Source organism: Giraffa tippelskirchi, chromosome 13, assembly GCF_054371585.1.
Source record: "Giraffa tippelskirchi isolate mGirTip1 chromosome 13, T2T-mGirTip1v1.2.pri, whole genome shotgun sequence".
In the NCBI taxonomy this organism is placed as follows: Eukaryota; Metazoa; Chordata; class Mammalia; order Artiodactyla; family Giraffidae; genus Giraffa; species Giraffa tippelskirchi.
In genome coordinates this window covers 120471052-120484535 of record NC_137287.1, presented here as the reverse complement: position 1 = coordinate 120484535, position 13484 = coordinate 120471052, and the positions used below count along the sequence as shown (strand labels likewise).

The 13484-nt window shown below is 47.8% G+C and overlaps 1 protein-coding gene across 12 annotated transcripts in view; it reads left to right on the top strand.

Annotated features, from left to right (window-relative positions):
* ATP9A (ATPase phospholipid transporting 9A) overlaps nucleotides 1-13484 on the top strand; it is a 130767-nt gene that overhangs the window by 32276 nt on the left and 85007 nt on the right. For all 12 annotated transcript variants that reach the window (XM_081557255.1, XM_081557253.1, XM_081557259.1 and 9 more), the window contains one exon: nucleotides 6474-6582. In XM_081557255.1, coding sequence (XP_081413381.1) covers nucleotides 6474-6582 — 109 coding nt within the window. The remainder of the gene's footprint in view (nucleotides 1-6473; nucleotides 6583-13484) is intronic.

Genomic DNA, 13484 nt, shown 5'->3' with positions numbered 1-13484 from the left:
GCCTGGGCTCCTTCTTCCTTCTGTCTGTCTGCTGTCTAGTCTTTCTTTGTTTCACAAGTATTTCCCGCCTGCTCACTGTGGATTGCCGGGTACTGGGCCCTGGCACACAGTGGTCCCAAGAAAGGCAGAGCCTCTGACGCTGTGGCTTCTGTTCTTTGAATTGTTTTCGTTTATGATGTAGGCTGTGTCAGCGTGAGGGGTTGAACGAGCAACCAATTCTGTGCTTCGGTGTGTCTGTGTATGGAGTGTGACTGACCCGAGGCATGTAAATAAATACATGGAGGTCTGGAAGGTTCTTCACCAAAGCTAGTAGTTTTTTTTGGAACAGGGGTGAAAGCGTTCGTCACTCAGTCTCTTTGTGATCCCACGGACTGTAACCCACCAGGCTCCTCTGTCCATGGGATTCTCCAGGCAAGAATAGTGGAGTGGGCGGCCATTCCCTTCTCCGGGGGATCTTCCTGGCCCACGGATCAAATCTGGGTCTCCTGTATTGCAGGCAGATTCTTTACCTCTGAGCCACTAGGGAAGTCCTTGTGGGGAGGCTGTGGCCTTTTATTAAGTATTTTTTATCTTCAGGTACAGAAACCTCTGTCTTAAGTCACCGCAGTGCCTTTCTGGAAGTTGGAAACTTATGGGAAACTACGTTAGCTCAGATGTGTAGTCAAGGTGTTTGAAGCTGTTCTAGAATAGAGTTGCTCCCTCTGCAGGGGGACACCACGTTGGTTCTTGGGCTGGTGACCAAGGATCAAAGTGTTGAACACAACTCGAAGGCAGGTGCTGTACCCCTTTCTCGTCTGGGACGTAGTCTGCATATCAGTACTGATGATGCTGACCCCGGGGACTGCAGAAGCCCCTCAGAAAATGCAGTGAGGGCCCGTGTAGCGGCCAGGATGACTTGGAGGGTTCCCGCCCTGCTAGCAAGAGCCTCGCTCCAGTTCTAGCCCATGTCTCTTCGCTGAAATGATGCTCAGAGTTTCCAGGAGGAGCCAGGAACCTGACTCCCGTTGCAAACAGCCGAGTCCTGGTTTTCCTGGGCCTCTGGCTGTAGAGAGAAGCCAGGGTTACCAGCAGCCTCGGGCAGTCCTGAGGTTTCTAACTGCCTCATGGCCAGAGTTTCCTGTGATGGTTCAGAGACAGAAGGAGGTAGTCTTGCCCAAGTTCTTCCTCTTCTTTCCAGGGGCTACAGAGAAGGGAGTTTGGGGTCAAAGACAACTAGACGACATCTGTTTCCAGGTGACTGCAGCTGATTTCTCCTAAGTCCCCTAGATTTTTATGTGGAGAATCAGTTTCCAGTGCTTGGCTGAAGTACATTTTGAAATGTGTCTGACCTCCCTGAGAGTCCTCTCATTTCAAGCCCAGCCGTGAGCTCAGTGGTTCAGAGCAAGGGCTGTGGGGCCAGATGGTTGCCCTGCAGCCTCTTTGAGAAGCCGTGTGATTGGAACTAGCTCTTCCGAACCTTGGTTTCCTCATCTGTAAAGTAGGGGCTGGGTGATCGTGTCTGTTCCTATGACTTGTTGGGAGGTGCAGTGAGGTACAGCAAGTAGAATGCTTCAAATAGCTCCTGACACATAGAAAATTCTCAGGAAATGTTCTCATTTGAATTGTAAGATTCTGGTAGTAGTGCCATTGTTGGTCATCGTGTGGATTATGTTTTAGCTTCTGGTAACATTTTTTCTTTTTTTAAAAAAGTATTTATTTATTTGGCTGCATTGGGTCTCAGTTGTGGCATTCGAGCTCTTTCCTTGCGGTGCCCAGGCTTCTCCCTGGTTGCGGTGTGCAGGCTTAATTGCCCTGTGCTGTGTGGGGTCTTAGTTCCTGGACCAGGGGTCAACCCCACACCCCCAGCATTGGAAGCAGATTCTTAACCACTGGACTCCCAGGGAAGTCCTGGTAACTTCTTCCTTGATGCTAATGGATTCGTGGGAGATGTTCCTCAGGAAACAGATGAGATCATCAGTAAGATTGTATGAAGATCAAATAATAAATTTAGATTTCTTTGTTATTAAGACGAAGGCTACACGATACTGAGTTTTCAGTTCACTGTGTGTTGTCAGCACCTGTGGTCAGGACAGGACACTCTCACCACCCCAGAAAGTTCTCTTTTGCCCCTCTCCAGTCAGCCCCCTCCGCAAGCTGAAGTGTCTGCTTTTCTGATTTCTCTCAGGAGTTTTGCTTTAGTAGATCTTTTTTTTTTGACTCCATCATGGAGCTTATGGGATCTTAGTTCCCCAACCAGAGATCTAACCTGGGCCCTCAGCAGTGGAAACATGGAGTCCTAACTTCTGGACCTCCAGGGAATTCCCAGTAAATCTGCTCTTGATCTATAGCTTTACAGAAGAGTCTTAGCAGCTTCAGGATTTTGTGTCTCTTCACTGTCACCACCTCTGATCTTCTTACAAGTTTAGACAACCCTCCACTGCCATTCAAGCTTCTTTGAAGGGCCAAGTGTCTTTGGCCCTTCAGTCAGTTCAGTTGCTCAGTTGTGTCCGATTCTTTGCGACCCCATGGACTGCAGCACGCCAGGCCTCCCTGTCCATCACCAGCTCCCAGAGTTTACCCAAATTCATGTCCATTGAGTTGGTGATGCCATCCAACCATCTCATCCTCTGTCATCCCCTTCTCCTCCTGCCTTCAATCTTTCCCAACATCAGGGTCTTTTCAAATGAGTCAGCTCTTCGCATCAGGTGGCCAAAGTATTGGAGTTTCAGCTTCAGCATCAGTCCTTCCAATGAATATTCAGGACTGATTTCCTTTAGGATGGACTGGTTGGATCTCCTTGCAGTTCAAGGGACTCTTAAGAGTCTTCTCCAGCACCACAGTTCAACAGCATCAATTCTTCGGCACTCAGCTTTCTTTATAGTCCAACTCTCACATCCATACATGACCACTGGAAAAACCATAGCTTTGACTAGACGGACCTTTGTTGGCCAAGTAATGTCTCTGCTTTTTAATATGCTGTCTAGGTTGGTCATAGCTTCTTTTAATTTCATGGCTGCAGTCACCATCTGCAGTGATTTTGGAGCCCAAGAAAATAAAGTCTGTCACTGTTTGCATAGTTTCTCCGTCTATTTGCCATGAAGTGATTTGGCCCTTAGGGACCTCCGAAGCTGGATGGTTGGAATTTATATCTGGACTACATTTGCCCCTCTTTGTAAAGCAGTTTCTAGCTTAAGAGATGGCAGGGCCCCTGGGATTGGTGAGGATTCTGTGTGTATGTGTATGTGTGTGTGTGTGTGTGTTGGGGTGGGGGGATTGGTGAGGATCCTGTGTGTGTGTGTGTGTGTGTGTGTGTGTGTGTGTGTGTTGGGGTGGGGGATTGGTGAGGACTCTGGTGTGTTTGTGTGTGTTTGGGTGGGGTGTGTATGTGTGTTGGGGTGGGGGGGGTGTGTGTTGGGTTGGGGTGTGTGTGTGTATGTATGTGTGTGTGTGTTGGGGTGGTGTGTGTGTTTTGGGGTGTGTGTGTTGGGGTGGTGTGTGTGTGTTGGGGTGGGGGGATTGGTGAGGATTGTGTGTGTGTGTGCGTGTGTTTGTTGGGGTGGGGGGTGTGTGTGTGTTGGGGTGGGGGGATTGGTGAGGATCCTGTGTGTGTGTGTGTGTGTGTGTGTTGGGGTGGGGTGTGTGTGTATGTGTGTGTGTGTGTTGGGGTGGGGGATTGGTGAGGATCCTCTGTGTGTGTGTGTCGGGGTGGGGTGTGTGTGTGTGTTGGGGTGGGGTGTGTGTGTGTATGTGTGTGTGTGTGTGTCGGGGGGGAGGTCATAGATATGGTAACTTGTGCGAGTGAGCTCCCTGGCTCTTAAGGAGTTTCACTCAGTGGAAAGTCACTTTCAGCTCTGGGTCCCAACACCTGACTGTGTGCCTGTGTGCTAAGTTGCTCAGTCGTTTCCAACTTTTTGCGACCCCTTGAACTGTAGCCTGCCAGGCTCCTATGTCCTTAGGATTTCCTAGGCAAGAACACTGGAATGGGTTGCCATGCCCTCCTCCAGGGGATCTTCCCGACCCAGGGATTGAACCTGTGACTCTTGTGTCTCCAGCATTGGCAGGCAGATTCTTTACCACTGTGCTACCTGGGAAGCCCGCGGTGACTTAGGAGGCAGTATTTATATGCAGCAGGGAGGTTAGTGCCTCCTGTCTTTGTGATAAGCACACACTTCCCATTAACATCTATGGGATTTAGCCAGACCCACGCAGGGAGAACTAGAACCTGAAACACTTGAAGAAACGAACAAGCGAAACCTGGATTCTGGCCCAGAACAAAACAGCAGCGTGGGGGAGGGGGATTCTGCAGATGTGGGCCGTGCTTCGGGCCATGCGTTTCCAGCCCAGGTTTTCCCTCACCTCCCTATGTGGGCTGGTCATGCTTTCATTCTGAAATGTACCAGTTTTGCTCTGGCTTCAGTGTGTCCTTTCCTTCTGATTGGAAACAGGAGAAATCCTTTGATGGCAAAGATGTATGGGCCTTGGGAGGGGTTCCACAAAGCGGCACATCGCTGGCTGGATTTACATAAGAGATTTAACGTCCTTTGAATTGAAGTTAATATATTGCACGGGGTAAACAATATGAAAATGAAATCCTCAAAGAGTTCACTGCTGCTAACCTCAGGAGCAATTGTGCCCTCTGTGTTAAAAAAAAAATGACTTTAAAAAGAGAGATGACAAGGCTATTTTGTAAGAAAAATGAATGGCTGTTCTTGCTTTTATTGATACGAGAAGAAAAATCTAGACGGAAATGGATTCTTACCATGGGTGACAGACACCAGTCCACACCAGGTTTTATGAGTGGGGATATCTAATGTGGGAAGGTGGGGCGGCTTACAATTTTCCTTTTACTAATGGGTGCTTGTGCAATTAATACTTGAATATGAGGATTCCCTTGGTGGTTCAGCCGTTAAGACTTTGCCTTCCAATGTAGGGGGTACAGGTTTGTTCCCTGCTAGGGGAGCTAAGCAGAGAAGGCGATGGCACCCCACTCCAGTCCTCTTGACTGGAAAATCCGGTGGATGGAAGAGCCTGGTAGGTTGCAGTCCATGGGGTTGCTAAGAGACGGACACAGCTGAGCGACTTCACTTTCACTTTTCACTTCCCTGCGTTGGAGAAGGAAATGGCAACCCACTCCAGTGTTCTTGCCCGGAGAATCCCAGGGACGGGGGGAGCCTGGTGGGCTGCCGTCTCTGGGGTCGCACAGAGTCGGACACGACTGAAGCGACTTAGCGGCAGCAGCAGGGGAGCTAAGATTCCACATACCTTGTGGCCAAGTAAGAAGTCCCCACCCCACCCCATCCCCTTCTTTACAGAGGAATCTAACCAATAGTTAAGGAGTGGGGGCTTCCCAGGTGGCTCAGTGGTAAAAAAATCTGCCTGCCAATGCAGGAGACACAAGACATGTGGGTTTGATCCCTGGGTCAGGAAGATCCCCTGGAGTAGGAAATGGCAACCCACTCCAGAATTCTTGCCTGGAAGATTCCGTGGACAGAGAAGCCAGGCAGGATGTAGTCCATTGGGTCACAAGACTTGAACATGATTGAGCTCACACACACACTCACTCACACACACACACACACACACACACACACACACACAAATGGAGACCTTATATTAAAAAAAAAGTTCAGGATATTGGAAAATCTTTAGCAGTGTATGGAATCTTTGTTGGTGTTTATGTGAACAGTGTTATGTCTGGAAGGTTGATTTCCCTACTGGCGGGTCAATACAAATAGGCATCGTGACTCATTTTGTGCCCTGGTGGTCCACTTGCTTGGTCCCACCCATCCAGGTTTCTGCAGGTGCAGAACATTGTGGCATCTGAGAGCAAGGACTCTGCAACAGGAGACCCTGAATGATCACTCAGGACCTTTACGTCCTTGGTTTAGCTGCTAAGTCGTGTCTGACTCTTTGAGGCCCCATGGACTGTAGTTCACCAGGCTCCTCTGTCCATGGCATTCTCTAGGCAAGAATACTGGAGTGAATTGCTTTTCCTTCTCCTGAGGATCTTCCCGACCCAGAGATCGAACCCGGGTCTCCTGCATTGCAGGTGGATTCTTTACTGACTGAGCCACCAGGGAAGCCCATTTTATGTCCTTCACCCGTGTGCATCTTAGCCTCTTCCCCGCTAGCTTGGCCATCCCAGGGGTGAACTGCTCCGAGGGGTGGAAAGTACTTCCAATGACACCCGGCATGCGGCGAGTAAGCTACAGACGTCAGGGGTGTCCCCACTGCTCAGCCCTCACCATGGCTGGACGGTGCTGGGGCTTCTGTGTCTTTCACTCCTAGGAACCCTGGGGTGGGGGTAAGTGGGACGTCCTGGTGTCCGTGGGGGTTTCTTGGGGTCGGAGATTCAGAGAAGTGGGCCTGCTGGCGCTCAGGCATGTGAAAAACCTGCCGACCTGCCGGGTGCCTGCTGATCTCTTCTGTCCGGGCCCCAGGGGAGGCCAGAGGCTTTCAGGCCGGCTCACCATCTCTCTCTCTCTCTCCTGCAGGGCTTTGTGCTGGCCGTCACCATCATCCGAGAGGCGGTGGAAGAGATCCGATGCTACATGCGGGACAAGGAAGTGAACTCCCAGGTCTACAGCCGCCTCACGGCGAGAGGTCAGCCTCCTGCTGCCCAGCCCCAGGGGGGCAGGGGGCAGGGTGGGCACAGGGTCCCACGGGCCGCTGACGGTTAGGGAGCAGAGTTCACAGCCCAGGGCCGGTGGGGTGTGGGCAGCTGGGGCGGGGCAGTCGCTCAGTGGCCGACATCGGGGAGGCCAGCGTGTGCCTCGGGCCTGGGGGGACTACGGCCACATCCCTGGGCCATCACTGTGCCCCTGGAGCCCATGCTGACGGCGAACCTGCGCCTTATCCACCCAGAATTAACTGTGTGCTCGTGACGTCCTCCGCGTGCTCACGTCTTCCCCCGCTGGCTGAGAAGGCAGCCCTTCTGTTGGTGTTTGGGCATGTATGTGCTCAGTCATGTCTGACACTCTGACTATAGCCCACCGGGCTCCTCTGTCCATGGGATTCTCCAGGCAGGAATACTGGAGTGGGTTGCCATGCCCTCCTCCAGGGGATCTTCCCAACCCAGGGATGGAACCCGCGTCTCCTGCGTCGCAGGCAGATTCTCTGCCACTTGAGCTCTGTTGGTGTGGAGGCTGCAAACTCTGTCCTACACAGGTTTTCAAGGGAGCATAGCTCTAAAAGATATACTTTCAACATTACGAAACTAATGTGACAACTTTGCAATGTTAGTTTTTTAAGAAGGCACCAGACTTCACACTAAATGTTGCGTCTGTGAAGGTTTCTTTGAAGGGATCTTATAAATTTGCAAAATGGAAGAATAAAGAGTGAATAATCTGACCCAGAGAGAATTGACTAGGCAAACTTTCATTTGAATTTTTGAAATGGTGGAATTTAAAAAACCCACTCAAATACACCATGGAGAACCCATGAAACAACCCAACTGATGTCGACTTTTATTTCTAAGCACAGATTCTACCTAGATTTCCCATAAGAAATGAGAATGTTACCTAAAGCTCCCAAGGATGACTGATCCTCTTCAGGGATTAGTGTTTCAGGAGCAGCTGAGGGGGATGAAAACTGTGCTTTACCTCCAGGAAATTGAGAATTCTGAAAGAGATAAGATAGATGCCTAAGGGAGCCTGCACCCATCCATGGTGTGAACTGCTTTATGTTAAGTGCCTTAGTCTTTTGAAGAACCAGTTCATCCATAGGTTCTGGGATTTGAGTAGAATTTTCCTTCTAGGAAAAATTTTGGAGAAATTTATTTAAGGCTCCAAGGTTGTTTTTTTTTTAGTGTAGACGCATGACGGCACGCTTCCTGTGTGGCTCAGCGGTAAAGAATCTGCCTGCTGGGCAGGAGACGCAGGTTCCATCCCTGGTTCGGGAAGATCCCTTGGAGAAGGAAATGGCAACCCACTCCAGTATCGCCTGGGAAATCCCATGGACAGAGGAGCCTGGCGTGCCACAGTCCAAGGGGTCGCAAAGAGTCGGACACGACTGAGTGACTAAACAGCAACAATGTGAGGGCATGAGAGTATTTTGCTTTAGTTCATTTAAGTAGATTTTCGTAGTTGGTGGTCTTAAAAAGTTGCCAGTCTCTGGGAAAAGGGGGGATTTAAGAGTTGGTATAGAAATGTTTTATTATTGCTAAACTACTTCTATTTACGGTGTTTTGCTACCTAAAGAAAGAAACCCCAACATCATCTTTGCAAAGGCAGGTGGTTTGGGCTTTCCACATGGGTAATCAGACCCTTCTCAAGGCGTTTTTTTGTGGTTCGTGTATATTAAATCCTCCCTTAATAACATATTCTGACTGTAACATTTAAAACGCTTGGCAACCAACAGAAGCTCCACCAGAGAGGGTGCGGTGGGTCTCTCTCGAGCTCGGGAGGAGGGTCTGGGGACCCTATGCGTCAGCCGTCCAGGCTCCGCACCTTCTTTGCTTCTTTTCATATTGCAAGTGCTTTTCCCGTGAATGATTTTTTTTTTCTGCCCTCCCCTGCAGACTCCCTTTGTCAGCCCCTGCTTTAGCTTCCTTCAGCTCTTGAAAAGGACCTAAGGAGAACTGGCAGATGGCTCCAGCATTAAAAACTTGTCTTCTTTTGTGGGTCTCCTTCTGTGGCCCGTGGTTTCCATTGTCATGCCAATCCAACCGGAGGGGAAAACCGAGCTGAGTTCTGAATGTCAGCCCAGACCCTGGCCCCCCAGAGAAGCACTGAAGAAAACTGTCAGCTTGGAAAGTGAAAGTGGGGTGGGGGGGAGGTGGGGGAGTGGGGGGTGGGGGTGTAGTTATTTGATACACTTTGGGGGGAAGGGCCAAGGTAAGAAGCTAAAATTGGAGGATTTCAGAGAGAGGAAGAGAAAGAAGCCTTTTTTGACCTTGCCGTTCAATCACTTAATATTTTCTGGAGTGAGGGTTTTCACCAAGATCTTCTTTCAGTAAGTTCAAAAGCAAAGAGAAACGTACATGCATGTGTATCCACGCAGGACTATTTTCTGTTTTTATCACATGGCATCCTAAAATATACTTTTCAATACTATTTTTGGAATTCAAGCAAGTTTGGAAACCAAAACATCTAGTCCTTGATCATGAGGTTGTAAGCCATAATATTTACCTACGTTCTCTATCATTTCCTGGTTTATAACAGCAATACTTGTATTAATACTAATATAGTTAAATAATTGGGGAAAGAACATCAAAGTGTTAGTCCCTCAGTCGTGTCTGACTCCTTGCAACGCCATGGACTGTAGCCCTCCAGGCTCCTCTGTCCACGGGATTCTCCAGGCAAGAATACTGGAGTGGGTTGCCATTCCCTTCTCCAGGGGATCTTCCCAATCCAGGGATCGAACCCGTGTCTCCTGCATTGCAGGCTGATTCTTTACCATCTCAACCACTGGGGAAGCTCAAATAATTGGGTAGGGGGGTGGTGATAATTTCTAACTAGCAAAATAGTTGCAAAAATTATGTGGAAAACTCCTGTTTGCCTTCACCCAGGTCTATCAGTTTTTAAGCTCTTGCTTTTTAATACTCTCCCCTCACCCTTTCTAAGTCCTTTGAGAATTAAGTTGCAGACATTATTCCCTTTTAACCCCTTAATGCTGCTGCTGCTGTTTAGTCACTAAGTCATGTCCAGCTCCTTTCGACCTCATGGACTGTAGCCATAGACTGATGGCGAGAATACTGGAGTGGGTTGCCAGTTCCTTTTCCAGGTAACTGCTAAATGTGTGTGTGTGTGTGTGTGTGTGTGTGTGTGTGTTAGTCTTTGCGATCTCATGCACTGTAGCCCTCCAGGCTCCTCTATCCATGGGATTCTCCAGGCAAGAATACTGGAGTGGGTTGCCATTCCCTTCTCCTGGGGATCTTCCTGACGCAGGGATTGAACCCAGGTGTCCTGCATTGAAGGCAGATTCTCTACTGTCTGAGCCACCAAAATACTTGTGTTTGATTCCTAGTAGGATGTTTCTCTTAAATAACACAGTATAATTACAAAATCAGGAAATTTATCATCAACATATTACTATTAATTTCCTCTATACTTCTTACTCAGAATTTGCCGTTTGTTCCTTAAATGTTTTTTCATAGTGTTCTTTTTCCTAGTCCAGAAACCAGTACAGGTTTGCCAGTTTTATTTTGTTGCTTCCTTAATCTCCTCTAACTTGGCAGAGTGCCCCAGATTTCTTTGTTGTGACATTGACATTTCTGAAAAGGACAGGCCAGTTTCAGGCCAGTTACTTTGTAGTCTGTCCCTCAATTTGTGTTTGCCTGATATCTCAAAATTAGATTCAAGACATCGCAGAATTAGTGTCATTATAAGAATGTCAATGGCACAGATTCTGGGATGTTGCCAAAGTTTTAGAGGCATTATGTTAATCAAATTGAAAAAGTTCTGAACTTGGAGGGAAAAAGTTGATTTTAAACAATTGAACTTAAAACCCTGGAAATTAGGAGCTTACACTGGGAGGCAAAATGGATAGTTTTTTTTTTTTTTTCAATTGCTACTTCCAAGGGTTTAAGATCATCTTATTTCAATCAAGATGTGTCTAAAACAACACACCAGTGGATCAATTTTTAATGTAATTGTCATAGTTTAATAAAAAGTATTTGAAGCACTTCAGTAGTAAAATTAACCTACATGTAGAAATGACCTTTTATTCACTCTTGAAGGATATTTGAGACTCCATCACTTCCCAGGTTTGTGATAGGTTTGTGTATTACAGAGAGAAACATGAGAGATTGGGAGTTCAAGGAATTAACAGTGCAGCAAGGTATCAAGACAGGTAATTAGGATGATTATAAAATGTAACTTGTAATTATACTTAGTGGCACAAGTGTTATGGCCTTTCTAAGCAACCACTGCATTTCTGGTTCTGAGCACAGTGCCTGGTGGTGGACGAAATTAGTGGTTCCGAGTTTGTGTTCTGCTGGATTCAAGAGTCCTGCTTCCACTGCCCCTCTGCCATGGGGGTAGATCCCTTAACCAGTCAGTAAACTGGGGATAATCATAGTGCGTGCCTTAGAGAGTTGCTGTGAATAGAACTCTTGCATGAGAAGAATTGAGCACTGGGCTGGGATTAGGTCTGTGCCCAAGAAAGGCAGCACTAGTGGTGTTGTAGCAGGGCTTCCTTAAATATTGGTGGATGACTAAATGGAGGTATGAGCCGGAAGTTACAGGAGGCTATGGGAGTACATCAGGCAGGAGCTGCTGATGTCTTCGCAGAAGAGGTGACCTGCATCCTGAGTCCTAGAGGACTGAAGAAGGCAGGACTGGCTTTGTGATTTGCAGCGCTGAATGCAGAATGAACACAAGGGGCAAGGCGCCCCCATTCAAACATTGTTCAGAATTTCAAGATGGCGCAGCAGAGCGTTAAACCAAGGCACGGCCGCCTCCGAGAGCATCCCCCCGTGCCGTCACATGGATCACATGCCGGGGACGCGGCCTGGTAAAGAGTTCCAGGGGATTTCCCTGGAGATCCAGAGGTTAAGAGCCCTGCTTTCTAATGCAGGGGACTAGGCTTCAATCCCTGGTCAGGGAACTAAGTTCCTACACGCTGCAGGACAGCTAAGTTACTGAGCCGGCATGCTGTAGAGCTTGTGCTCAGCAAATGGAGAAGCTTGTAAGCCTCAACAAAGACCCAGCCCAGCTGGAAGAAAGGAAAAAGAAAGAGTTCTCCAAAGGTCACAGACAGTGATGGTTAGAAGAGTGGGGACAGAATTCCATGTTCTGGCTGCATCTTGTTTTTCCTAATTCAGCCTTGTTTCTTGAGCCTCTCCTTCCTGGGGAAATAGAAGAAAAGACCATACAGGCCAGTGAAGACCTGAGACTCTGGGCAAGTTCATTTTGTGATCCAGGAATCTGTCATCAAGGCCTGCAGCAGGGAGAAGGTGGCATTGGAACTGTCAGAAAAATGCTGTCCAAAGTGGGAAGCAGGAGAGAAAAAAACGAAGAAAGGTTTTCCGACTGTAAACCAGCCAGGTGCTGGATAAGGTCTGCTCTGTACTTTTTAAAACAGCCTCACGGAGGTGGGTTTTACAGATGGACAACCGAGGCTCAGAGAGGGACAGCGTCGTGTCTGAGGTGACGTAGCAGTTACAGGGTGGAGCTGTGATGTAAGTCTGGTTGTCTGATGTAACACCGTTGTCGATGAGTCTAGTCACCACTGGGCCCCGACGAGCTGAGGCCCAGACTTCCCCATAGAGTCTCTTAATAATTGCCGCAGTGTTCAGCTTTAGTACATAGTTTAAAAACGCGTTTTTAAAATTGAAGTTTTAGTTGATTTACAGCGTTGTGTTACATTGTGTTTGTTTCTGGGGTACAGCAACATGATTCAGTTATATATTGAGTTGGCCAAAACGTTCGCTTGCATTTTTCTGTGAGACCTTTTTGGCCGACCCCACACATATACATGATGGTGGTTTAGTCACTAAGTCGTGTCTAACTCTCGTGACTCCCATGGTTCCTCACTAGGTTCCTCTGTCCATGGGACTTTCCAGGCAAGAATACTGGAGTGATTTCCTTCTCCAGGGGATCTTCCCGACCCAGGGAGTGAACCTGCATCTCTTGCATCTCCTGCATTGCAGGCAGATTCTTTACCTCTGAGCCAACTGGGAAGCCTTTTCAGATTATTTTCCGTTACGATTTATTACAGGATATTGAATATATAATATGAAAAAACACATTTCTGAGTCCAAAGAAGTCGATCCAGCCCCTTCATTCTGAGGCGAACAAACTGTTGAAAGCCACGTAGGAAGGATGCTTTTAAATAAGTAATCATCCCCTTTCGTCCTACTTGAAAGCCACATTTAAACCTGATCAGAGACTTAAGAGAGGTTCTTTGACCTTTGTGCATTTTATGACTTGAATTGTAGAGCTGTGTTTCCAAATTAATAGCATTCAGTGGCTCTGGAAACACCAAAGCCTAAGAAGAGAGGGTCTTGAAGTCGTAGCAGGCTCAGCAACACTTTGTTTTGTTACTTGAAAGATTTGGCTTGGGCCAAGAAATAATAATTCGTAAAGGAATTATTTTTCTTTATCTTTGACTTTCCCCAAACCCAAACTTTATTTCTGAAGGGGGGAACCTGCCTTGCTTATCACAGGTGGGCGTGGGTAACTGGTTTCACATTTTCACCAGATGAATTCCAGGGGTCTTCATGCCAGGAATGTTTTCCCAGCCTAACTTGTGATCAAGGGCTAAATGAAGCAAGTGGATAATTAGCCTTGAAAGAAAGTGCAAACAGAAGCACAATTAACACAATTGCTGGTGCTTCTTTCCTGCTGGGGACATCTGGGCACAGGGTGAACCCTAAGTCATAAGCCAAAGGTCTGTGCAAAATGGAGGGAATCTGTCTTATCTTCAGCTTTTTGGGACAGATGTGGTGTTAAAAAATGGAACTGGTATCTTCACCCTCCCCCCGTTCTTTCCAGATTGTTCCTCCAGGCTTCTCTGTGCACCCTTTGCCAGTTACAGAATAATCTCAAGGATCTCACTTCCAT